Here is a 27,572-nt window from a genome sequence, read left to right as displayed (position 1 = left end):
AATATAAGAAGAGTATCTGCTCTAAGGAAGTTGTCCCTTTGACTTGGTACAACCTGATTCTGATATGACCAGGTCTCACCTGGAGGTATAATGTAAAGTTCTGGGCCCTGCAGTTTAGGAAGGATATTGACAAACGAAGAGGTTCAAAGGAGAACAACAAAGAAAGAAGAGATGATAAAGAGGTGATACGATAGCCACTTTCAAATATTTGAAGGACTGGCACATACCTGTAGATGATGAAGCAAAGTTGTTCTCTGGTGCTAGGGGGCAGGCCCTGGACCAATAGGTTCAACTTACAAGATAAGGAATTTGAAGTACGGTAAACATGGACTGCCTTGGGAAGTGGCAGATTCTCTTTCATTAGATGTTTTTAAGCAGAGACTGGATGGCCAGCTATCAGGAATCTTATAGCAGCAGCTTCCCTGCAATGGCAGAGGGTTAGACTAGAGAACCTTTTGAAATATCTTCCACCTCTACAGTTCTATAGTTAAAATTAGCCGTTTGCGAATACCCTTTAATACTGATAGTGATAATGGCTTGCAGCTGCAGAAATCCCCACTCGTGTGTTAATTATCAGTTGGCATACCATTCACGTAGGACCATAGAGAAGAAAAATGGTGGAGCTGTGCATTTTGACCAAAAGTGGCAGTTCCACATTAAGTTACATTATGAATTAATAAATAGGTCATCAGATTGATCAATAGATGTATAGATAAATATCACGTAACATCATGTGAATTATAGATCCATGAAAAGAGCCAAATGGTTCTGAACCCCCTGTAGTCACTGGCCAAGATTCATGGAATAGTCATGGCTGAAAAACAATTGTCTCATCAGGAAGCTAGCCTGGCTTACATTTTAACACTTGCTGGATCCAGGGGTTAGACCCTGGATGCAGCCTACTCTACATGCAGCCTACTCCTCCAAACTCATAACATTATGTTTCCTAGCACTGCTTTGCAGAGCCATCTGAATCCTGGATGGGAGCTCAAGCACTGGAAGAGAAGTGCTTTAGAGACATTAAAGCTCTATCCCAGCTAACAGCGCAGCACATTGGTGCAGACATGACCAAGTAATAAATATGACACAATACTCAAAGCCTTGTATGGATTGGCTATAATCAATGTCAGAAGGAACAAATACTTCCCTGTAATCCTAAACATATACCATGTGCCAGAAAGCCATTGCCCACAGACTTTGACAAATGTAAATTTAAACCAGCTGATGGACGTTGGGTGGTCTCCAGTAGATTTGAAATCTGAAGATGGAACATGGAAATAATTCAGCCAACAAAAATTTTAAGAACAATAGACCGTTGTGGTGTAAGAACAGGGTAGATGTGGTCCACTGGGTTGAGCATGCCAAGTGGCTGGGCTTCCAAACTGCATTTCAAAAGGTAAAACAAAGAGCAGAAAGAGACAATAGTTTTACAGTGAGGCAAAGGTGGTGTGATAGAAGCACAAGGAATATAAGAAGCTTCCTTCTACTGAGTCAGACCCCATGGTCCATCTAGCCTAGTATTGCTTCCATAGGCTGGCAGTGACTCTCAGAGCTTTCAAGCATGAATTTTTTCCAGCCCTACCTGGAGATGCTGGGGATTGAACCTGGGACCTTCTGCATGCAAAGCAGATGCTCTACCAATGAGCTATGGTTCTTCCACTAATACAGCCTTCCCTATCCCTGTCTTATATAATCAACACTGCTTTCGCTGTGATTATTTTACAGACCTTTAAGCCAAGGATAAGGAACCTGTTTTCATAGAGCACGGGCTGTTTCTGAATTCTATTCAGGTGTCACAGAGTTCTAGGAATGCAGCAAAGAGATAGAGCTAGGATCAAAGCTGTCATTACAGGAACTGAGATGCTGGGTAATTTGCAAAACATACCAAAAAGAGTTCAGTCAATTTCTGTGTCCTTGCATAATTACCCAGCTGCTGGCCGTTTAGGCTTCTAAGCCCTCTCAGATCAAAGTGCATGCTTATGAGTGTTTACTTGGAAGCAAGTCCCATTGTGTTCAGCAAGGTTTTCTCCCAGGTAAGCATATACAGGATTGCAGTCTTATTGCAGGCTTTCTTTTCCCTCCTTCCATCAATGCATAAAATAGACAGGCAAAAGAAACGTCAGTGCTTATAGCTCTGTACCAGAGCGATCTGCAACATGAATTGTTTTTCCACCACCAGGCGTCCCAGTTCCTATATATATCAGGAGAAATGTGATCAATGTTGAGCTTCTTCATAACCTGCTACCCTCAAATATACCCACCACACCACACTGTGGCTGTCAGTTTTAAAATGCAATACCTAGGTAAAGGCAACAGTTTTGCACAAGTACATGGCATTTTCTTGGAAGGTATAACATGCTTTTACAGTAAATCTCCTGGTATGGATTGTCCAGGATTCGAAAGGTTTCAACTTCAAGGAGTAAAGAATTGTCAGCATGTTGTCAGTCCAATTTATGTGAGGGCAAGCATCATTGTCAGCTTTGCTTGGGATAAAGCAGGCAGAGGCAACCTTGGCTCTCCAGATGTTTTGGAACTACAACTCCCATGATTCCTGACCCCTGGCCCTGTTAGCTAGGGATCATGGGAGTTGTAGTTCCAAAACATCTGGAGAGCCAAGGTTGCCTATGCCTGGGATAAAGCCTCACACTGGCCCAAAGGACAGAAGTGGTTTATGAGGAAGTTAGAGGATTGGAAGTAGGTCATAGGAGACAGGACAGTTAAGGAGAAGGAAGCCCAGAGGAAGAGATGGCTGAGAAAGGGAGTACAAAACAGACAAGGAACCTGGAACCTGGGGAAAGGGCAGAGGAGGCAGGGGACTGAGCAAAAAGAAAACAATGAGAGGAGATAACCAGCCAGTTGGCTGAAGCCTTTGGGTGGCTTAATAACATTGTTGGATGTTGCAAAGAACAGTGTTCTTTCCTGTTGGATTTATGTTTCCTTACCAAAGCATATCCTTGGTAGATGAGCCATCTTAAAGGGATTCTCATTTAATAGAGTACAATTCAGCTATTCTTCTTCTATTTTTGCCAAGATATGTTATTCAACATGCAACAGGAGGTTTATATAACCACATCTGGAATTTAAGGGCTGAATCAAAGAAATAATTTCTCCTGGGCCTTTTGACACTATAATAAATTATTGTGGTATACCACCTTGTTATTTCACACTATGGAAGTATCCCTGGAGAAAGAGAGGCAGGTATGTTGCTGAACAGCGCAATATCACAGGCCAATGGAGGAATCCAGTAATCAATGTGATACATGAGGCTGCTGATCATGTGTTCTGGCTTTTCAAATGATACACCTGAGCTCCCTTTACTTATACCTGTGGTTCTACTCTACTGCCTCCAATGCAGATCCAATCCAGAGGGAGCTGACCCTCTCCAAAATGGAGTTCGCAGGTACCTTCAGCTCCCATCTGACCGGACTGTGCTGATAGTCCATGCAAAAGTTGCTCAGAAATCGTATGGCAGTGAAAAGAGGTAGGAAATCACCTTGAACTTCCTGTTAAAATCAGAATTTTCATGGGGCTCTCCACAGTAGAGAGACTAAATAGGTGGCGTGTATGCGTATGTGCTCTGCGTGAAATGAATTGTGGGTCTCGTGGTGTTCCAGTAGTTTTTCAAGCACACCCAGCTCTGCTTCTGAGGTATCCGATTCCCTTTCTTAGGTCACATCCACACTATAACATATAAGGCAGCGGTGGCCAAACTTGGCTCTCCAGCTGTTTTGGGACTACAGTTCCCATCACCCCTGACTAGCTAGGGGTGATGGGAGTTGTAGTGCAAAAACAGCTGGAGGGCCAGGTTTGGCCACCACTGATATAAGGTATGTGGCTTCACCCAAAGAATCCTGAAAGTGGTAGTTTACCTCCTCATGGAGCTACAATTCCCATCACCTATAACAAACTATAGTTCACAGGATTCTTTGGTGGAATCACCATTTCCAGGAAATGCATAGAGCCAGAATTCACTTGTGTTGCCAATGTATAACTTTTGCGAAGATTCCCCCACTTGCGTTTTTGCTTAACACTATTACACTGTGTTGCTGAAACCTGAATTGTTTCCACTAGCAATGGAGGATAAATTATTGTTTTATGTGTCCTTTCATACACATCGGAAGACAGCCCTGTTTCAGTAAGCTTTTAATGTTTGCTGTTTTGTTTTGTTCCTTTATATTTTGTTGGAAACCACTCAGAGTGGCTGGGGTAATCCAGTCAGATAGGTGAGGTACAAGAAATAAACCATCATTAATATAAATTATTGCTATTATTGCTATTATGACTCTGTTTTAAATTTTAATGCAAAACTCCCTAATTTGTGCCACCAGTAACAATATATGAACGGAAACACAGCTATCCTTCCAAAGAACTGGCCCTAAACTTGTTAGGCTAAAGTCTAAATGAGTCAGATAATTAACATCCTCAAAAATACTATTATGGCATGGGAGTATAAAACCACCCATTCTGGTGTGTTTTATTACCAAGTTTTTACGCACTACCAATGCAGCATGAATCCTAGCCATTCACGTGAGTTTAAAGACAGCGGAAACCCAAATAAAACACAGGAAAACACGTTTCCAAACCTTTGGACCTCAATTTATTTGTGTTGGTCTAAGGATCTCACTGTGAATGTAAACTCTGTTCCCAGCCTGTGAAACTTCCACATTCCAGGCTGAGACAGTCACAGGGACAAGTCCTCAAGGAGAAGTGAAGAAACGAGAGCGTTCCCCTCTATATAATCACATCTTCCACGGTAGGGGGGCATGTTGAGCTCGCTGCGCCTCTGATAGATGTGGCTACTCCATATTGATGTCTGGAGCCCAGATCATAACAAGAGACCCCTGTGCCTGTTCAGCACTATGGAAAGTAATTTGGTAAAAACATGAACAAGGAGAACAATTCCGTATGTTGGAAACAATTAAAAACAGTTCCATATACAAAGTAATGACCTGTCCAAGGTTATCCTGCGAATGTTACGGCTCAGCAGGAATCGGAACATGTGTGTACCAGATTGAACCATGACAGCTTAGTCATTTTCCCATGCCACTGCTCTTTAATAGGGGTGATCATTTAGTTATCCAGAAGGTTATAATAGGAATTCTGTGTGTATATTGTACACAAATCCTTGTACAGTATACATAGTAATGCTATCTTGGTATTAAATCTTATATAAATTAATAAGAAAAAAATATTTCTGAAAAGTTTTATTTATAGGTGCCCCTTTATATTTTATTTTATTTAGTTTATTGATTTGGTTTTTCAAATTAACATTTCAGAGATATATCAAACAGAAATCATAAAAACAAGATTCCAAGGAATCTCCTGGACTTCCACCCTCCCCCTTTGTGGGTCCTATTATTAATAATTTCCTCCTGCATCTTTTACGATGATCCAAATCTTTTACATCTCTATTGTGTCCAGAATTCACCCTTAAACTGCAAGTGATATTCCAATCCTACTAACGATTTTACCAGTTTACCTGTTTAAACAGCCCCTTCACATTTTCTAACCTTGTGGGTGTTCTTAGGAAAGGAATTACAGTAATATATGGCCCTCTTTGTTTGCTTTTTGTTGTTGTTCTTATCCCACCCTGCCCCATTTTGTTGCTCAAAAAAATTATTTCCACACTTGCCATTTTTTTCTGCGTGTTGCCTTGTACAAGCCTTCGTTGGATCTTTTTATAAAATAATGGTGATGTGTTTTGTATCATAATTCTCCGGGGGGGGGGGGACCACGTCTCTTGTCAGAGAAGTGTTCTCAGCTTAATCATTTTCACTACTGACAAAATACTTTTTCTTTTCTTCTCAGGTTTTTCTGCCCCCCGCCTTGCGTTTACCTGACTGGACCAGGCTGGAAGTTGAAGAAGGAAGACATGAAAGGTATTGCCCAGCTGTCACTTGTCATCTGAAGTCTTCTCCGCTGTTGCCATTAATTCTTCTCTGAGTGATCATGGACTTGGGGGACACTGAGTCCCTTGATGAGGAGTTGGGCTGGACAACCCCCAAATGTTTCTATATCACTGTATTTCTATTTAAATTATAGTAATTATTTCTAAGTTTGCCTCTATGCATAAAAGTCAATGGGCAAATTGTTTTTCTCTTTTTTGGTGATGTAGCTCCTCCTTTTTTGCCATTGAATGAACAAGTGCCTACTTTAGAATCAGGAGGTGCCCAGTTTGGATCTCACCTCTGCCCTGAACTCACTAGGTGTCCTTAGGCAAGTTCAGCCCCAGTTGCTTTCATCTGCAATAGGGTGTGTGTGTGTGTGTGTGTAATAACATTTACTCAAGTCACAGGTCTCTTGCAAAGATTGCAGCTAGATAATGCACGAGGTGCTTTGAATGTTGAAAAGCACTACAGTATATGCTCAATGCCACCCATTCTCAACTGAGCCACCACTATGTTCTCATGCCATGCAACTATGTTTTTCATCTGGAGCCATGCAGAGTCCCTGTTGCCACCTCCTTTCTTAGCCTAAGGGTGTCCCTGCTCCTTTTGATCACTCTTTGCCATAGGACACCGAAGGGAATCAACAGGACATGTGTCTACGGTACTTAGGTCAAAGTTTACCTTGGCCCTTGCTTCCTAGTAGACTTGACAGATTATTGACTGCAGTGGCTACAGAGAAGTCCACCACCCCCCAACTATCAGCCTGTAAAAACACCACAAAATATGGAGCAGTTGGGCTGCAGGTTGGGCTGCCAACTACAGGAAATGTGTCCAGACCACAGGGAGAGTTTTACAGCCTCAGGATTTGCTGACGCATCAAGGGGCAGAGGAAGGTGATCACACAAAGACCGGCATTGCTTTGAAAGGGGAGATCTGGGTCTGCATTTGAACATTATTTAGCTGTTAATCCACTTTCCCTTCCTTCAGATTAGACCAGAGCAGTCCACACCTGCATGTATTTGGAATTTGTATATGTGAAGCAACTTCAATGTTTCCTGTTCTTACCTGCAGGTTTTCACTTTTGTGATCAAATCATAGAATTGTAATGCTTTCTAATTCTTGATTCAGTTACCTGTATGTCAGTTAAGTATGAACAGGGCATGCACACAAATAGCTGTATGTACGTGTATCTTGGGGGGGGGTAATTTTTTTTTAAAAAATCCCCAGACAAGAAGTGTGCAAAGGCACCCAGTCAAGCAATTGTAAATGTGCTTGTGCAGTTTTCTGGGTTTGTGCAAATCAGAAGGGATCAAAATAAATACATATATTCCTCTGTCCAGGAGCATACTGGAAATAGGCTAGTGCACAATCAGAAGAGAAATGAAAGCATAGAAGGAGGAGGAGCAGAAAGTGACAATTGAGGCACCCACTCAAAAGCACTGGGGGGGGGCATCTGCAATGAAAATGGAACCCCATTTCCCCCAATTTGTCAGATTTTTCCCATATCAGATGACGAATTTACAAGGGGGGAAGCAGTCAGATTTTTCCCATATCAGGTGACGAATTTACAAGGGGGGAAGCAATGATATTGGTGAGATTGAGGGTAATTTCTTGAGGACTGTGCAAATTAAATGGGAACACAAACAGCTGCAAGCACACAGTAAACTCCAGTGTGAACAAGCCCTGCTATGCTGGAACATAGGAGGTCCTGGGCTCTCTTTTCAACACCCTCTTTTTAGATGGAGATAAAAACTGACCACAAAGAATTCTTTGAGAATATCAACAAGCATGTGGACCGGGTTGGTTTTGCATATCAGGTGTAGCTAGTGAGGTACTCTCTGCGTATGTTGCTGCTTCCTAGAGGTCATCATGATATCTCTGCTTCACTTCCTTTCCTTTTCCTGCCAAAGATCCAACAGACTTCAGTTCCAAAGTATGTGGCTATATAGGACTTGATGGCACAAGCAGCAGCCACGTGGAGACCCAGAAGCTAAACTTTGAGGAGCAGCTAGATTCCAAGGTAAGCAGCAAATGAAGGCTCAGTGGTAGAACCATAGCTGTCAACTTTTCCCCATTTTTTAAGGGAAATTCCCTTATTCCGAATAGGATTCCTCACGAGAATAGGGAAAAGTTGACAGCTATGGGTAGAACATCTGCATTGCACACAGAAGGCCTCAGGTCAATCTCCAGCATCTCTAGGTCGGGCTGGGAGAGAGCCTTGTCTGAAACCCTGGAGAGCCTCTTCAGGTCACTGTAAACACACCTGAGCTAGATAGACCAATGGCCTGAGCTAGATGAACCACATCTGATCTAGATCTGATTTACATCTGCTCTACATCTCATCTCAGCTACATCTGAGCCTAGATGGACCATCTGAACTAGACAGACCAATGGTCTGACTCGGTATAAGGCAGCTCCCTATGTTCCTAAGGTGGATCTGTTCAGGGCAGCTATGATATGTATTGTTAATAAACTCAGCTCACGCTTTAAAAAAAAATGATGATGATGATGATGGATCTCAAAACATAACAATTGTGTCTTGCATTGAACATATTTATGCTCATTCTTTTTTAATACTGCTGCTGCTTTTTTTGCAGAGGGGGGGGATGCTGTTTCCTGATTTTTCCCCCAGTAATTTGAGGCATGGCCCAGTCAAATTAATTGTTTTCAATGGGAGAATTCAGTTTAAACTGAATTTAACCCACATGCGACACTTGCTTTAATCTTTTTGGCTTTAAGCCTGCCGTCCTATACTGTACAGTTACCTGAGAATAAGTCCCATTGAACTTTGAGCTTACTTCTGAGTAGGTATGCATTAGATTGTGCCCTCTTTGCCCTGCCCCATACATGCCATTCTTTTTCTCTGTTTGTTTTTACAGTATTTTAAATACTATAGTTTAGAGTGTAATCTTTTATGTCTTGCAAGGGCAATTACATATTAGAAATTGTTCCTTATCAACTGATCAGTACCGAAACAATCCAAAAGCAGCCTTGAGACATGCTGAGGAAAGAAGATGTGGAGCATGGCTCGAGTTGTAGTGAGAGTTCAAACAAGTTGAAGCCTCATAAACAGTGACATTTTTCAAGAAAACAGAGCTCAAAGGGGATTGTTTGAGCCAAGGACTCAGGTACAGTCTTCCAAATCCAGCAGGTGGTGTTATGCGTACAGCCATTCACAGGGTTCCACTGTGCACAGGGAGAAAGGCAAGGTCCATAACTTGTGTAACTTGGCACTATGATTTAGTTACAGGTAGGTAGCTGTGTTGGTCTGACGTAGTCGAAATAAAATAAAAAAAAATCCTTCCAGTAGCATCTTAGAGACCAACTAAGTTTGTCATCTGAAGAAGCGTGCATGCACATGAAAGCTCTTACCAATGACAAACCTAGTTGGTCTCCAAAGTGCTACTGGAAGGAATTTTTTTTATTTTGTTGGTACTATGTCGTCATCTTGTCATCATGATGGCCATCGTGCATGAAAGGTATAGATTAGCAGGGATCAGACTCAGATAAGGTACACCACACATCACACAACCCAGCCAATGTGATCCTCACTGGGACTGCCAGTGAGTTGGAAGTTGGGCCTTTCCATCTACCATGCAATGGCAGTTAGAATCTGTTTGTTTGTTTGTTGTTTGTTTGTGTTTTATAAATTCTACTCCTCGGCCAGATAAGGCTCCCAGATCAGATTATTATTAAAACAAACAAACCCAATTCCCTGCCCTAAGGCTTACAATTTTAAAAGGCAAAGCACAAAAGGAAAATGAACAGGAAGGGAGGAGGAAATAGGCAAACTCCAGATCAAGTTTTTAGTTGTAAGTTCTAATGACGAGATGGGATGGAAAGGAGAGGGGACATCAAAAGTCACTGGTCTCTAATATAATAGCTCTGAATACCTTTTTTCCCCCTTCCCTAATGCTGCCAGGTTGTTGGCAGTCTCATTGAACAAGCAAACTTTGTTGGTATTTTGGGGGGTTTTAAAAAAGATTTTCTTGAATGTTTACAGTTTTATATTCAATCAAACAACACAATGTAACATTTGTCATATAAAAGAAACACACACACACACCGTGACTTCCCTTTCTGGTTCTTTAAATATTTACTACTACTGCTTAATTATTGCCTTATTTTTATAATCTTATACCTTGATACTCTTATTTTCTTATCAGTTTTATACCAAATTTTCCTTCATGATTACATCTTATAGTGAATTTCATTCCATGTTATCCTTACTTAACCTTTGATCTTATTTTCTTACTTGTAAGTGTTTAATCAAACCCTGCTAGTGAGTCCATATCTTTACAGTATTTCTGTAAATACAACAATAAAAGGCTCCCAGTCTTTTTTAAATTCTTCATTATCATTGTCTCTGATTCTTTACATCAGTTTTGCAATTTCTATATATTGCATAAGCTTGCCTTGCCTTTCTTCTTTTGTTGGTATGTTGTTGTCCTTCCATTTTGGGGTTAGTATAATCCGAGCTGCCGTTGTAGCATACAAAAACAACTTCTTCCGTTCTCTTGGTAGTTCCTGTTCATATACCCAACAGAAAAGCTTTTGGCTTTTTAACAAATGTTATTTTAAACATCTTCTTCAGTTCATCATATATCATTTCCCAATAACTTTTAATTATTTTACAGTTCCCACCACATGTGGTAAAACGGACCTTCTTTCTCTTTACACTTCCAGCACTTATTAGCACTTGTTCTATAGATTTTTGCCAGTTTGACAGGAGTAAGCTTTGTTTCTTTTTAAAACTGCAAATCCCCTTCTGTGGTTTTGATAAAAAAAACCTCCTCTGAAGCTGGTGTTTGCATTGGGAGAGAATCGGTCATTGGCATCAGACAACAGATGATGCCTGCCACAGGGTTATACGGCCCCACAGACTGCCGGGACACAGGCTCACGCCTCCTTCCTCCAAGCCCTGGAAGTGTTTGCCCAGTTTAGGGAAGGAGGCGCAATGCTCTGACGGACTCCAAGAGCCCTCCTGCTTCCTTCCAACCACCACCACCCAAAAAAAGGTGGTGGTACTGCGTACCATTGCGTACCGCTAGGAAGAAAAGGCAGTGCCACAATCCAATATGAAATCTGAATGTTGTGAAATTTCGACACAGTGCTCGTATTTACCATCCTTCCCAGTTCTGATTCTTTATGAGCTGCGGAGCCTCTTTGGAGCCGAGCCACCAAAACATAGCCACCAGATTAAAAGGATATGGGGTCAATTCCTATAAATAAATGTGTGATGTTATTGGAACACCAAGTGATTTCCCATTACCACTCCTTTGCCATTGGATAAACAAGCATTGTGACATCTTAAACATGGCCTCAGCCAAGAGGCAAATGAAATGCTGGGCTTGGTATGGGGGCATTAAGTCTCTAAGGAGATCAGCTAGTGCCTTGAGCAGGAAGAGGCAACACCCATCTTAGATCGTAAAGTCTTGGTAACTTGATAGGAGAACGATCCCTCGGGGCACTATTGCTTGAGAGACTAAAAGGCCTTTGATTTGCTCGAATGTCTTTTGCGTTCCTGTAACGGAAAGTTGCAGGAAGCCTGCCCCCAGACAGGCACACTGCCCTTGGATGAAGTCTAGTCTAGCATCATGCTACAGGCTGGCATGTGCCGCAAGGGCATATATGTCAGATGACATACAGACTAGCCTACAAAATGTCAGGGCCCTAGGACAGGAGCCTCCCACTAGGAGGAAGAGATGGCAATTCACTTCCCACGCAAACCACAGCAGATGCCAACAGCTTAGGTCATTCGATCAATCACATGAGCTAACAGAGAAAGGGCCTTACTTTTTTTTGTTAATCATTTTTTTATTGAATTTTCAAAAGTTTAATATGTATACTTCAACGCATGGCACCTTACATTTTTGCACACCGCTCCTTTCACACGTATTTGCTGTACACCAAAGATGATTTAGGCACGCACCTTAAAATAAGGGTGAAATGAGACAACTGTGAGTTCACCAACACATGTATCAGGCAGGTAGAATCATAAAGTTGTGGAGTTCAAAGGAACCCCAGGGGTCATCTAGTCTAACCCCCTGCAATTCAGGAATCTCAACTAAAGCATTCATTTCAGATGGCCATCCAAATTCTGCTTAATAAACCTCCAATGAAGATGATTCCACAACCTCCCGAAGGATAGCTACAGGTATCCACTTAGAAATGCTCAAATGTTGACCATTTTCCAGAAGACTTGATCAAATATATTGGTTCTCCTCTACCTTCTTCTGCAGCATTCGCAGTTTCTTCCTCCATAAAAGTCAGTTTTGTTTACTCCTTCACATCACTATCCTCTTGCCAGACTCTCCGGAGCTTCAAAGAAACCCATCTGCCTTCGTCGCTGCCTTTGTCCTTCCACAGCTGGTTTTCCGTGGCTGGTGATCTGCCAGGGATTACGCAGCTTGCAAAGCTGTAGGTTTCTGCTGATGAACATAGATATTGCTCGCTGCCAAGCGAAAGTACCTTCTTTCGTTGGCAGATAAGCGGTGAAAGAAACCCCTAAATGGTCCCAAAAGATCAAGAGCGGGAGCGATAGCTTGGCACCTTTTTATAGAACCAAAATGTCTGTGGCATTATCTCCAGCCTTGGAAGAATGCTGGGGCCAGGAGAAGGGCCAAGAAGGCTACAGAAGGGACCTTTGTCTCTGCAATGCTTAACTCATTGTGAAAGCAAAGCCTATCAGAAGAGAGAGAGGGGGAGAGGGAGCGCCAAGGTGACTGGGAACTGTAAACCTAGGAGATTCCTTGTGCTGTGCACAGCCAATTGCACGTGAACATTAATTTTCCATTTGGATTTCCCTAACCCCAAAATAAATAAAGCCTTCCCCATCCCCAAGTTTTTCATCCCACCTGTAATAACATCTCTAATCACATTCCCCTTTAAATGAACCTCAAAGGGCTGTGAATGGTGACCATTATGAGTTCTGCTGGGAGTTGCTTCGTTCCACATTTCATTCTTGCTGGTGACAAGCTGAGCTAGTGATAGTTCACACTGATGCGATTCCCTGAGAAGGCCAGTTTGTTTTTCTGCTCACTGGTCCTGGAGACAAAACAATGCCCTACCATCTCATTTCTTTATATTTCTTGCTTGGAAGGTTCCCCCCCCCATCCCTTCCTTTCATCTTGTTAAAACATTGCTGCTTTTTTTCCCAGGGGTTGTATAACCTAATCTCTCTATCAAAGCAAGATGGTTTGTAATCCAATTTACACAGTTGCTGTTAAAGTCTTCCTGTTCTGCACATTGAAGACACTAACACAGGGGTCAGCAAACTTTTACAGCAGGGGGCCAGTCCACTGTCCCTCAGACCTTGTCGGGGGCCGGACTATATTTTGGGGGGGAAATATGAACGAATTCCTATGCCCCACAAATAACCAAGAGATGCATTTTAAATAAAAGGACACATTCTACTCATGTAAAAACACCAGGCAGGCCCCACAAATAACCCAAAGATGCATTTTAAATAAAAGGACACATTCTACTCATGTAAAAACATGCTGATTCCTGGACCATCCGTGGGCCGGATTTAGAAGGCGATTGGGCCGCATCCGGCCCCCAGGCCTTAGTTTGGGGACCCCCTGCACTAACAGTTCGATCATGTTTGTGTCCACCTGTAATTAAGACCCTTTGAGTACAATGGGCTTTACATCAAGGTAAGTGTAGTCCTCAAGCTTTTTTCCCTCTGGGCCCCACTTTCAGGATAAAAAAAACAGTGGATTTTTTTATTGATAAGAAATGCATTGGAAAACAAAAAGAAGCAACTCTTAGCACTGCTTGATTTATAACATAGAACAGGACTGATTTATAATACGATTGTGGGATGTCCAGAAAGTATAAAGCAATGCAGCTACATAAGAACATGCATCATTCACAAAATATAATTATAAACAAGCCTCTTCCACCCTTTGAGAACCACTGGTGTACAGGATTGTAGCCATAACAACCCCCCCCCCCTTGATGCAGGTGTTCAGCTGTGCCAAAGCTCTGTACATTTCAGACTCAGACAAGAGGAAGCACTTCCGGCTGGTCGTCAACCTCTTCTTCAGCAACGGGCTGGAGATCGGCACATTCCACAGCAAGCTGATCAAAGTGATCTCCAAGCCCTCCCAGAAGAAGCAATCCCTGAAGAATACGGACTGTAAGTGGACATGGGCTCCTGGGTGCCAGCAAAAGGAGCCTTCCTTGTGTCTTTGGAGGCAGCCACCTTGCCTGGAAGCCGCAAGAAAGGATGGTAGACTGGTTGTAGTTGGAGAAGGTAACGCAACAGGCTAGGAAGGAGGCATAGCATGGAGGTAGAGCACATGCTTAAAAAGAGCAGATGGGAGAAGCTGGTTCAGACTCTGAATCTGAGATCCCAGATGGCTGCTACCAGTAAATAAGAGTAGTCCAGAGGTTGGGAACCTTTCTCAGCTCAAGGGCCACATCTTCTTCTGGGCAGTCTTCTGAGGGCCACGTGCCAGGTAGGAAGGCCAGAGACAAAAGTGAGCAGAGCAACCAAATGTTCCTTTGTTCAGTAGGATAGCTTCTACACTTACTCTGTATCCTCCATCCCAGACCCTCCAAGTATCTCTATTTTCCAGGGACAGTCCCAGATTTACAGAAGCTGTCCCAGTTTCTGATTTGAACCCAGAACATCCCGCTTTTCCTTAGGATGTCCCTATTTTCATCAAAGAAATGTCGGAGGGTGTGGAGTTACCTGACCCCCATGCCATCTGAAGGCAAACCTGTATAGGGAAGCATTTTTTTATGTTTAATGTTTTATTACATATGTTGGCTGAGTCAACCCAGTCAGATTTTTTTTGGGGGGGGGGGACAAATAGTAAAGCATCATCAACAACAACGGAATAGGGCATCCCTGTTTTCAGCGGAGAAATGTTGGCGGGTATGCCATCCAGAAAAGCAAGTGGCATTATCAGAGCTCAAGGACTTATTTCCACCAGGCAAAAACTCTCAAGGAAGGTGTGAAGCAGGGATGTTGAGGGGTGTGGCCTGGGAAGAGGTCCAAGAGTCAGATGGAGATGCCTGGAGGGGCCACCATCAGCCATCAAGCCTGAGGTTCCCACCCCTGGAGAATAGATGGACAAATATTCTGACCTGGTATTAGGCAGCTTCCTATGTTAAAGCAAGAACATGTCAGCTTCAGGGAATCGGATCCCTCCCCCAGTGGCAGTAATTAATCAGATCAAACGAAAGGAGCGTTATTACCAGTTACAGTAGTTTATTTAATACAGTGAGAGACAAAGGAAAGCATATCCCACCCCCTCCATCCTCATTAATCTACATCACTCCTACGTTGGGTAATCTGAGCTTGTTACCGCTGTGCTTTCTGTTCTATCACCGTCAAAGCCCATCTAGTCCTAGGCGAAGGGGGGTCAGGAATGCTGTCCAAAGACACTGAATCTGCCAGCTTTCTCTATCCTGGTGTTTCCACTTCTAGCTGTTCCTCACCCAGTATCTCCCAGCTTTCCCCCTCCCCCCCCAGGACTATGCCCCTCTGAAAGTGTGGAGCCAGTGTGGTGTAGTGGTTAAGAGCGGTAGACTCGTAAGCTGCTTTGAGACTCCTTCGGGTAGTGATAAAGCGGGATATCAAATCCAAACTCTTCTTCTTCTTCTTCTGCAAACCATTGTTCTAAATCAATGCTGTCTCCTGCCCTTGGGAAGGTTCAGGAAAGGGGGGGGGGGCTCCCACCATTCCTCCTCTGTCCAGCCCAACAGAACACCTGGCAAAGGAGGAAAATGCTACTGGAGGACAAAATATCTGGGGTTGCAGAAGTGGAGTCTTCAGCAACAGCTTCCCTAAATCCTGCACATGTTGACTCCTTGCACGAATCTCACTGTGTTCATGGGGCTTGTTCCTATGTAAGCATGTACAGGGCTGCAGCATTAAACCTGGACTTAGCCATTTACATTGATCTCTTCCCTGATGCTCTCCTTCCTATCCCCCTGCCACCCCACAGTGTGCATTCCATCCGGGTCCAAGGTCTCCCTCTTCAACCGCCTGCGCTCCCAGACTGTCAGCACCCGTTATCTTTCGTTTGAGGGTGGCGCCTTCACAGCAAGTGCCAGGCAGTGGGCAGCCTTTACACTTCAGCTGGGTGAGGTTTGCTAACAACATCTTCATTTTTAATCACTAATAATGTGGGGACGTTGGTGGTTCTGACCTCCCAGCCAGTGGCATTGCAACATTCGGCGGCACTGTGCCCAGGAGTGGGTGGCAGCCTAGCCCAAAATAAAAGTGGCTAATTAAGGCTTGGCAATTAATCAAACTAGGAAAATTAGCATCCGTTGTAACGTCCCTGTTGAAGTTAATAAATATGTTTGGGGCCAGGGTGGACTGCTGCATAGAGTTAAAATGACCAAGGGATGAGAGTTTTGTGTAAGGGATGGATAAAATATGGTTTGGAAGGAGACACTGTTTTGTGATTGCTATCTGGGTACTGCAAGTGAGTCTATATCAATGGGATTGCCTTAAAACAGGGATGGGGAATGTGTTTCAGCTCAAGGGCCATATGCCTCAAAGGCAGCATTCTGGGGGCCACAGGCCAAAGGTGGGCGGGACCAGAAGCAAAAGAGGGAGGAGAAACAGGTGTGACTCTTAGGCTACATTCCAGCCACACAAGTGCCAGAGGTTTACACCCCTCCATCTAGGCAAGCAAAAGGCATTATCGCAGCTCAAGGGTGCTTTGCAGCCAGGCAATAGCATTCAAGGAGGCCATGGGGCAGGGCCAGTGAGGGGTGGATCCTTGGAAGAAGGGGTGTGGCTTGGGGAGGGGTGTGGCCTGGGGGCTAGAAAGAAAGGTCTGGAGGGCTGTACTCAGCCCCCAAGCCTGAGGTTACCCACCCCGTCTTAAAACCTTTTGTCAAATAAGGCGCTCCTGTTAAGTCTCTCCTTCTTGCTCTTTGCATTTAGCTTTTCACCCTTTTCTCACTTTTCTTTCTTTTCCTTTTCTCCCATCCTTGTCTATATTGAGCGGGTGAGTCCCAGGGTGAGTTCCCCCTGCGAGAAGGATACATTCACTATGGTTCCACCATTCGCCTCATCTGCACAGCCACCGGCATGGCCCTGCCCCCTCTGGTAAGGACTGGCAGTCAACTGGAAGGCAAAAACCAAGAATCCATCTTAACTCTTTCTCACTGTCACTCTCTTGCGTTAACTGAAATTCAATACACTATGCCGTGCATCCTGTGCCTCGCCCAGAATTTTGTGATGGTTGCCTCCTCTTCTAGGTCCTCTCCCTCCCCAGGAATTTGCCATGGTTGCCACATTCCACCAATTAGTATATTTTCAGCCCATCATGTGTGTTTCACATCCTATGTAGTCCATGTCCTAAATACATTCCATCCAGGTTCAGCATTCATTCTGCAATTAAAAAAACCCAAAAACACCCTTCATGAAAATCCATATTACGTTTAATGTCATATTCCACAAAATATGTGTTGTGCACTAAAGTACAATTTATATGCACATTTTATGTGTCTTTTGAACTGAGAACCGTACAGCAAAATCTGGAGATAACCTTCTAGCCCCATCCTGATAATTCAATAGAGCAGTATCCTAAGGACAATACCAGAATCAAAAACATGAAGGGTTCCCCCCCCCCAAGCTGTTGTTAATCCAGGCATATATTCATCTCCCCAGATTATTCGGAAAGTTGCTAAGCAATCAGTGATGTTGGATGTGAACGAACCTGTCTCCCAGCTGCATAAATGTGCATTCCAGCTTCATGGCACTGACCGGATGTATCTCAGCCTCTCCACAGAGAAAGTGGTCCAGTTCCAGGTAACAGAGATGACGGGCAGAACTGGGGGATCAAGTGAGATAGAGCACCCTCCACCCCAGCTGTATCAAAATATTGCTGTATTATTTAATTTGGAATTTGTGCCACAGGGCTAGAGCAGAGCTGAAATTATTTCAGAATTCCTTTTTTTTTAGTAGCAAGAAGGGGGAGAAACTTTTGGAATTTTCAAAGCCCCTCAGAAAAAGAAGACCATTTTGCAGAATTTTCTGTGAACATTCTCAACCATTTTAATGGCGGTTGCCATTCCTACATGTAGTGCCCCAAATAATGACAAGTCCCAGACATTGTGGAAGATGCAAAATGGTGGCCTGGCTGCCGCCACTGCTGGTGGTGTTGCTACTTGCAGCAGGGTGGTGGGAAAATGCTTAGAAAATAACCTATGTCACTGCATCTGAAATAACCTATGTCACTGTATCTGAAGAAGTGTGCATGCACACGAAAGCTCATACCAAAATATAAACTTAGTTGGTCTTTAAGGTGCTACTGAAGGAATTTTTTTATTTTGCTATGTCACTGCCGTTGTTAATGGTGAGTGAACCCTAGATTGAGAAACTGTTGGAGAATTTCTCCTCCCCTTGGAATTATTTTTTTTTGAGAAATCCCTATTTCTCTGTCCACAAATATAGTGTTGGACAACAACTCCCACATGCTATCTGGGGCTGATGGGAGTTGGAGTCCAGCAACGTTTGTACGAATGTAGGAACCTGCCTTTCATCGAGCCAGCCCATTGGTCCACTTCACTTAGCATTGTATACACCAGAACTGGATCTGGTCGGGAGAACTGGATCCAGAAGCAGCCAACTCTCTATGGGCCACTCTGACAGGTGAGCAGGATCACCTACCTGTCAGTGGCATCTGAAATTGGAACAGTTTCCAGACGGCTAGCCTTGTTAGTCTAATACACTAAACTCAACATGACACCTTAAAGACTGACACATATACTGTGCCATGAGCTCTTGGGAGTGCTACAGACATAAAGCCCCCACATCAGAAATGCACCTCCTTGGGGTGGGGTGGGGGTCACCAGCACTGATGTGGGAACTGCCAGTGCGATCCTTAATAATTCCAAGTAGAAAGTTGACCACAACCACACTATTCAGGTAGCATGAACTGGGGCTTAGTTCAACTCCTCTTTTTCAAATATGCAGTGAGGTTGTTGTTGATGGTTCAAACAGGCATCACCATGTCCGAAGGAAGTGAACCGGGAGCTGCTGAACGACAGCTCTTGCTGGACCATCATTGGGACGGAAACCGCAGAATACACATTCAGTGACTGCCTCACTGGCATTCAGGATCCTGTGAGCCCAGTCCCTCTCATCACGGCTCTGGAAGTGAGTCAAGTTATTCTGCCTGGTTGCTTTGTGAGGGAGAGGGAAAAAATCTGGCAGAAATTTTGGCGAACCTGCTGTAATGAAATACGGAAATATCCCCATTTCCTGGGATGTGATTACTTGTAGGAGATTAAATCACGCACCCATCTTCCCATACTCAGGATACTCAGAAGGTGCACTTCTTTCACTCTTTCAGTGCATGCTGATGGGTGCCAGGGGGCTTCTCATCTGGTTTGTCATTCAGACTGTGAAATTGGAGGATAGCAATTCTTCTGGCTGACTTAATGTAGACCACAAGGGTGTAAACTTGGGTATGTAATATGGGAGCCTATTTGAGAAAGGAAGATTCTGTCCCTAGAATATCCCCAGATTTGCAAATCTGTCCCCGGACAAATTCTGGCCCCAGAATGTTCCCAGATTTGCAAATCTGTCCCAGGGAAATGTGGCAGCGGCAGCCTCAGCAGCCCAGAGCCAGCCTGGTAGCACAGTTGGCTCTGGCTGGCTTCAGGAGCTGTTCGCTGCCGTGGCACCCACCATTTTTCCTCTCCAGAAGTCCCCATATGATGTGTCTTGTGTGCAGCACAATGTCGGGCGCCACAGCAGTGGGCAGCTCCTGAAGCCAGCCAGAGCCAACTGCGCTACCAGGCTGGCTCCGGGCTGCTGAGGCTGCCGCTACCACCGCCACTGCCAAAGGGGAACTGGGGACATCCGGCGGTACAGATCCCCTGCCCCTTGCCCCCTTGCCCCCTTTGTTTTGACTGATCGGGGGAGGCTCGGGAGTCATGGCCATCCGGCCGTTGCCCAGTTTTTTTATTAAAAAAACTGCGCATTTATGTTTCACAGGGTGTGAAAGAAGTGCTTTGCACCTTGCCTGGTAGGGAAACCGCACACCTTGCGCCCCTCTTGGGCAACAACAGCCCACCCGCAACTCCCGAGCCTCCTCCCCCCAATCTGTCAAAACAAAGGGGAGAAGGGGGCAGGAGATCGGGGAAGCCTTGGGAGTCAATGGCGGGCGGCACGCCGTTGCCCAGTTTTTTAAAAACTCTGCGCATTTATGTTTCACAAGGTATGAAAGAAGGGTTTTGCACCTTTATACAATATGCACGTGTGCTTGGGCCCAAGGTCTTCTGCCTTGCGATCCCCACTACTGACTCCCAGTTGCTACTCAGTTTTTTAAAAAACAAAAACAAAGTGTCCCCGGATTCATTGAAAAAAATCTGGTAACCATATTATAGGCCCTATGTCAGATAAGAACTGTCCCAGGAATTTACGCTGGAAATGTGAGATAACAAGATGTCATGTAACCTCCACACCACCTTATCAGGATGAATGCTCAAGGAAAAGGCAACATTGTATAACCTCCACACAGTCTTGTCCAAATACATCAGCAGGAATGCTCCATTAAACAGCCAGTCTGGAATCTCCCATGCTTGCTTTAATGCCAGAAGGTTCAGAAGGTGGAAGGGGAAAAGGGAGGCGAGGCTGTGCTCTAACTTCATGATGAGATGTGTATAACCTTTTCTCCCTGCGACTGGGTCTGCTTCTCACAGCTGGCAGGTGGAGGGGACGTGGCGATGCTAGAAGTGCAGGGCGAGTACTTGCATGCAAACCTGAAGGTTTGGTTTGGAGATGTGGAAGCCGAGACCATGTACAGGTAAAGCAAAGAGACAATCTGTTGTGCAAACAAGGTATGTTAACCTGGGCAGTTTCGCAGCTGCCATTCTTTGGGTATGTTCAAGACAACTGGGGTGTTCACAGGTTACATTCAACAAGTGTATACTTGCTGTAAACTCACAGGGAGGAATTCAACATAGCACTAAGCAGATCACTCCATCAGCGAAAGCATTTCTCCTTCCCCTGTGTGCTGTTCCAAAGATTCTCCTGACCACCACCCAAGCCAACTGGGGGGGGGGTTATGGGGCATGCAAGGAGAGGAGGGGGGAAACCCCCTTGTTCTTGCAGAAGTCTTTGAATGGAAGATGTACTGGAATGTGTGGGATAATTGCTGGGTGTGGAGTTGTATAACTGTATAACAAACAAATCTAAACAAATGTTCAATAAACAATGGGCATCGTATAACTTTCCTGCAAACCAGGATGAATGCTCAATGAAATGGGCTGATGTAAACCTTTGAGTCACTGCAGGAAGGGAGAAGAAACCCCATTTTTCTTGTGTTGTGCATTCTTTTCCTCCTTAGGAGTCCCAAGACCTTAGTATGTGTTGTTCCTGATATCTCTGCATTCAGCTGTGACTGGAGGTGGCTGAGATACCCCATCACTGTCCCTCTCCTACTGCTAAGGAATGACGGACTGATTTATTCCAGCACTTTCAGTTTCACATACACACCAGAGCAGAGTTTCTTCACTGGACAACCAATCCTGCCAAAGGTGATGCACGATTCCGACACCTTGCTTGATACCATCCATCAGCAGTTCACAAAGACCAACTTTCACCTCTTCATGCAAAGTTAGAGCTGGTGCTCTGTATATGCCAGGATTCAACAGGAGTTGGGCGACGCACAGAGCAAAAGATTTGGCTTCCTGTGAATCTTAGCTTTAATTCTCATGTCTTATTTAGGGCTGGGCAATATCTGGTTTTCAGCGTCGTGATATATCACCAGCTAAACATCACAATATACCAGTATATCATGATTTCTGAAATAGGGATGGAGCTATGTAGAGGCATTGACTGACTTCACAGTTTTTTCCTGCATTGTGATTTTTGCATAGCACACACACACACAATCATGATTCACAATATATTGCCCGGTCAAAAATTATGACACAGATATCACAATATGGACTTCAAACAAGTTTTGTATGATACATTGATATATCGCTCAGCCCTAATGTATATACCTGAAAGTATGTGGTGAACTATATCACTTGTAAACCGCCAACACCAGAGAGGTGGCTGAATAAGATGGGCCTGTTGTGACTATCAAGGCTGAAAAAAATTGTGCAAAATAGCATTCTATTATACATTACGCGGAAATCATGCAGTATTGTTCAATGCGCATAACTTATACAGGTTGCAGAATTTCAACTTTTCAAAGTGCAGAATCTGGATTTCTTGGACATTACGAGTGGGGGGGGGGATAGCGCTTATTAGACTGCAGTGGCAAAAGAACATAGTTGCAGAGCACCAGCATCACATGCCTGTATATGAAAAGACGCTTTCATTTGATGGTCACCTGGACTTGGACTGTTTCTTATGGAGATGATATGCTGCACTATCTATGGAACGAGGATGCGGGGCTGTGTAAGTTACGTTGCGTTTATTTGAAACTTAAATAAAAAAAGATAGTGTACTGTACATACAGCAATTGTTAGAAATTTTTCAGATGGCCAGACACCTGCATTTCAAGATAAATGTTAATAAATAAATAAAAATTAAAGTACTTGCAAGGTGACTTGAGGGCTGCAGTGTTGCCTCTGTCCTTTTAACCATTTCCTAGGAAAGCTCCTAGGTGCTGGAGGAGACTCTTGAGAGTCCCATGAACCGCAAGAAGATCAAACCTATCCACCCTGAAGGAAATCAGCCCTGAGTGCTCACTGGAAGGACAGATTGTGAAGCTGAGACTCCAATACTTTGGCCACCTCATGAGAAGAGAAGACTCCCTGGAAAAGACCCTGATGTTGGGAAAGATGGAGGGCACTAGGAGAAGGGGACGACAGAGGATGAGATGGTTGGACAGTGTTCTTGAAGCTACCAACATGAGTCTGACCAAACTGCGGGAGGCAGTGGAAGACAGGAGTGCCTGGCATGCTCTGGTCCATGGGGTCATGAAGAGTCGGACACGACTAAACGACTAAACAACAACAACACAGGAAAGCTCCAGCACAGGTCAGCCCCAGGGGCCACATGGCTTGTTGCTGCCATGGGCTTTGAACTACAAGAGCAGGATCTGCCTGGATCATCGTGATCTGCCTGGATTGGAACAGGCGAGTCTGTTTTGCAATCCAATTTCAGGCGATTCCTCTCTCATTCCTGGATGCACCCCCCCCCCAACCTGCCACCTAAGGTGGGGCCTAACCCTACATCTTCCCTGTCCAGTCCCACTTATAGGCAAACACACACATAGCTGTTTTTTAATTAATGAGTCCCCTAGCGGTTTTGGAAGGGCCTCAAGAAGCATCCAAATTCCATGGATGCACAAGATACCCACTGTACACATGTTGCGGGCTTTGAAGATTAATTTAGAACCTTCGGGCGAATGCAGCATCAAAGGACCAATCATATATTCTGAAGCATGTTGCTTTAGCATTAGGAGCTTATTTAGAAAGCTGTGCGGTGCCAAAACCACACACTGGCTTTTAACCTGTGTTGAACTCCTGAAGGCCTACAGAGGAGCCTGGTGGAAAGAGACCGCAGCCCAGCGAGCGTCAGCATCCTCAAAGTGCCAGATGAGTCGTGCCAACAAGAAGCCCTTTCTCTGCCTCCCCCGATCACGGCTCCAGAGCTGGAAGAGTCTCTTGTACATCAGTGTGTCTTGTGGGAGCCGCGGAAAGCTGTGGCTGGCGCATTTCGGGTTATTTTGTGCCGGTGGTTTCAGAGAGATGGGCTTCCATGCTGCTTTGTGTCAAGGTGGGTGTTGTCATAGAGTCGTTTGCTCAGAGGAAAAAATGAAAATCCGACCTTGTTAACACCTGACCCACCCTTTCAACTCCAAAGTGATGCCCCATAGCTAGTTTGTTGCCAACTGTTGCCCAGTTCAACAGCAGACCCATGACCAAAAAAATAAAAATAAGGAACCTGACATTTATAGGAGGGGGCTGTCAAAATCTTACTTATTAGAGGTGATATTCAAATAAATAATTGAACCTGAACAGGTTACTACTAGCACAATGGTATTCACACACACACCCTTTGCCTATGTGTAATGCACACCATCCCTAAATATGGTCCAGAGGATTGGGGGAACCTCCAGATCAGATTTTAGGGGGCACACGGAGGAGAAGGGAGAACATGCCACTTCTTAAGGAAACTTCTTGTACTGCAGGAATGTTCGCCTCAGGTTGAATGCAACCCTACATTTTTATGTTATATGTTCAGCATAAGGGGCTCCAAGAGCCAGATGGGGCTTCGCCAACCTGGGAAGGAAGCCCATCTAGAAGGAAAACTCTGATCCTAGACTTTCGCTGCCTTGCGGGATATCTTCAGGAGAAGAAAAGGCTAAGGCAGGCACCCCCAACCTTCAGCCCTCCAGATGTTTTAGACTACAATTCCCATCATCCCTGGCCACTGGTCCTGTTAGCTAGGGGTCATGGGAGTTGTAGGCCAAAACATCTGGAGGGCCGAGGTTGAGGAAGCCTGCCCTACACAAATCCGGAGTGGGGTCCCTAAGACGGTTGGATGGTGGCTTATACGCCTCCTTCTGGCAACTCCTGCACCCCAAGCTGGTGCCAAACATATTGCTCTGCTTTCCTTTGGAGCACATCAGCGAGGCCGAGATGGGGGTCTTGTTGTCTGGGCAGCCCAGAACCTCCATAAACACTGTTGTGCCCCAGGGAGGTCACTCCAGTGTTGCTAATGCAGCTGTTTAACTTCAATGCTGGAGGGAAGCTCCATTGTCTCTCGAGACAGACAGTAGTGGGACAAGTCTGGCCCCCAGACTTAACTGGGTCAACCAGGCCTCCCCATTAAGCTGCCTTGGCCAAATCACCCCCACCTAAGTATATGATGTCAGATATTATTTCAAAACACATGAAGGGGGGAATAGGTCAACTGATGGCCTTCTGCTGACTGGTGGGTGACTGTCCACATGCCAATCTAGCCAGATGTAGGGGCAGATCCAGCCCATCTTTTCGATCTACTTCCCTACCTCTGTTTTGAAGGAACCAATGTCGTAGGATGGGGCTTTAATGTCAGCTGACTGAAGGTTGACAGGCAGAACACTGGACCTGACAGCGGAAAGCCCCCTTCAAGATCTCACTGCAATACGCAGAGACTCACCCAGCAGCTCACATTAGTATTTTATTCACTGACCATCACTGAAATCCATCCATACCCCATAGGAAATGATGGGCTATATAAATCAATCTACAATAAACCTAGGGAATGTTGCCATTCCAGGAGGCTGCTGTTCTGACTCTGAACTCTGTGAATCAGACGAGAGTGTCTCCTGCATTTTGGCAGGGGTTGCGGCCCCCCGAGACTAGTTCCCTGTACTCTGCCCTACATCATGGTGTGTTCCATTTTTAGCTTATAAAGTGAAAATAAGGCCACTCTCTGCTCACCAGCTCTCCCAGCCAAAGTTGATTTTGCTTCAGATTCAAGGACAGATATATAGCAGAGCAGAACTCCAGAATATGTTGGCTGTTTGGGGAGCCCCTTGGGCATTAGCCATGAATAGTACCATATACAGACTTGGCCTGTTGAGTAGCAGCAAATATAATTGCTAGTTTCAGTTGCCGGACAGGGGCAAAATAGATGAACAAGCAACATGAAGTAAATTAAAGTCCACTCTGTTTTTTCTTTATGGGGAGTATGTTGGCAGAACAATCTACCTTTCTGTACAATAATGCAAAGTGGGTTTTTTTAGGCACCCGAGTCCACAAGATTTCCATTCGGCTTCCTTCAACCTCCATGTCTATGGGTGGAGACAGATGTATTACTAAAACATGAGTCACAGGGCACCTCCAGACAGCCATTTTACTGCAAGTGTATTGAGCAATGTTAATGACAACACGTTAATGGTGGATTTATTCTGCTTTGGTTTGTTCTGTGACGCTTCCCCAAACATACCACATTCACCAATCAACTTTGGACCTTTAGTGCAACAAAAGCGGAACAAAAATCACCCTAAAATGTCCATTCGGGGAACATTCTAACCTAAAATAGACCCTATATGTGCATTTGGCACATTTTGTGACCAGAAATCTGTACTGCAAAATTCAGAGAAGGGTGGAAACAGGAGAATAACTATGTTCCAGTCCATTTATTAGTCCAAAGTGTGCAGAAAAGATTCTCTCAGGACTTGCTATGAAAGAGGAAAAGGTACATTGGCACCGAGCACAGTAGAATTGTTTCCAAACAGGCCTCTACCTGTCCCATCTGTGTTCACTCACTATTTTGCTCTGGAAGAGTTGCCTTCCGTTTCAGGTGGTATCATTTCGTTGTTTGCTTTAAATGTGAACAGGCAAAACAATAGCCATGCACAACTTAGACATCCGCATACGGCTGTGAAATACAATAGAAAAATACCTCCCAGCATATGAAACAGAGGCTGGATCTAGACACAACGAAGAAGCGTTTCAGTTTAAAGCAGGGGTCCCCAGACTTACCGAGCGGCGGGCCGGTGCCCGCCGCGCCGACCGCGCGGTGGGCCGGACGGCAGGGGAGTGCGCGCGCAGCGGGCCGGAGGGCGGGGGAGGGCGCGCCCGTGCGCATGCGCACACGCACACGGGCGGGAAAAAAATCGCCGAAAATCGCTTGTGCGCATGCGTATGGGCCTCCCCCGACCCGGAAGTGCACCAGAAATGACCTCTTCCGGGTCGGGAGAGGCCCGTACGCATGCGCACAAAGGATTTTCGGCGATTTTTTGCCGATTTTTTAGATCGCCGCTGCGCCGCGCGCCGCGAGAGCGGGCGGCGGCAGCGGGCGGCGGGGGTCGTCGCGGGCCGGATTGGAAGGCCGATTGGGCCGCATCCGGCCCGGGGGCCGTAGTTTGGGGACCCCTGGTTTAAAGCATTGCAAATTTAAACAGGGAAAACAGGTAGAGAGAAACGGGACTCCACATCACCATCTGGGGGCGCAATGTTATATCACACATACAACGCATACAAATCGCTTTTTCTTTACCAGTCTAGCCGAGTCCCAGTAGGGGTATATATGTGACAACTACACATAAAGAGCTACACTGAAAGTTACAACTCCCTGTAGTGAGCTTGGTTTTTGCAACATCCCTAAAATGAGTGCAGCTCAGCTACCGGGCACTCTGAAGCCCAGAATAGGTTCTTTTATTGCCCTGATAATATTTCCAAAACCCCTAAAAAGCTGCTTTGCTAGCATTTATAGTTAAAAGCTATACATGCTTCAAGAAATTGGCTCAGATGCTGTGGCCAGCTAAATCAATATTTGCCCATTGGGAACATAGACTCCATGTGAAAATTATGTTCGGAGAACTTTTCAAGGCGGTGCCCCTTGGGAACAACTGGTTCAAATGGACAGGGGGAGGCCAAGGACAGCAAAAGGAAGGCTTTGTCTGCACACATACCCCTGTTCATTTCTCTCTTCTTCTCGTTTTGTTTGTTCATCATCTTAGGCAAACAAGAATGGCAATATTATGTTGGGTCCTCATACTATCCAGTTGAAGAGTTTCAGTTGAAGCTTTGTACAGATAAACTTCATCTGTACAACCTGCTCCAGAGCACACATCAAAGGATGATCCCATTGACCTGCATCATTTTTTCCGTGTGAAGTTCAGAAACTACAGGTATGTTGTTGTTGTTTTTAAATGAAATCAAATAATTCAGAGAACATCTTGTCCTTAGTGGACAAGTCAGAACTCTTGTTTAGTTATGTATGCACCAGCAACCCAATCCTAT

At 44.8% G+C, this 27,572-nt stretch overlaps 1 protein-coding gene across 2 annotated transcripts in view; it reads left to right on the top strand.

Annotated features, from left to right (window-relative positions):
- RBPJL (recombination signal binding protein for immunoglobulin kappa J region like) overlaps positions 1–22,451 on the top strand; it is a 41,487-nt gene extending 19,036 nt beyond the window's left edge. For both annotated transcript variants that reach the window (XM_035121698.2, XM_035121697.2), the window contains 10 exons: positions 3,356–3,481; positions 5,809–5,879; positions 7,799–7,908; positions 13,857–14,031; positions 15,851–15,988; positions 16,865–16,968; positions 17,533–17,673; positions 18,868–19,023; positions 20,574–20,677; positions 21,221–22,451. In XM_035121698.2, the coding sequence (XP_034977589.2) occupies positions 3,356–3,481; positions 5,809–5,879; positions 7,799–7,908; positions 13,857–14,031; positions 15,851–15,988; positions 16,865–16,968; positions 17,533–17,673; positions 18,868–19,023; positions 20,574–20,677; positions 21,221–21,494 (1,399 nt within the window). In that variant the 3' untranslated portion in view covers positions 21,495–22,451. The remainder of the gene's footprint in view (positions 1–3,355; positions 3,482–5,808; positions 5,880–7,798; positions 7,909–13,856; positions 14,032–15,850; positions 15,989–16,864; positions 16,969–17,532; positions 17,674–18,867; positions 19,024–20,573; positions 20,678–21,220) is intronic.
- The last annotated feature ends 5,121 nt before the right edge of the window (positions 22,452–27,572 follow it).

This window comes from Zootoca vivipara, chromosome 7 (genome assembly GCF_963506605.1).
Source record: "Zootoca vivipara chromosome 7, rZooViv1.1, whole genome shotgun sequence".
NCBI classification, from domain to species: domain Eukaryota; kingdom Metazoa; phylum Chordata; class Lepidosauria; order Squamata; family Lacertidae; genus Zootoca; species Zootoca vivipara.
This window is presented reverse-complemented; position numbering and strand designations above follow the sequence as displayed.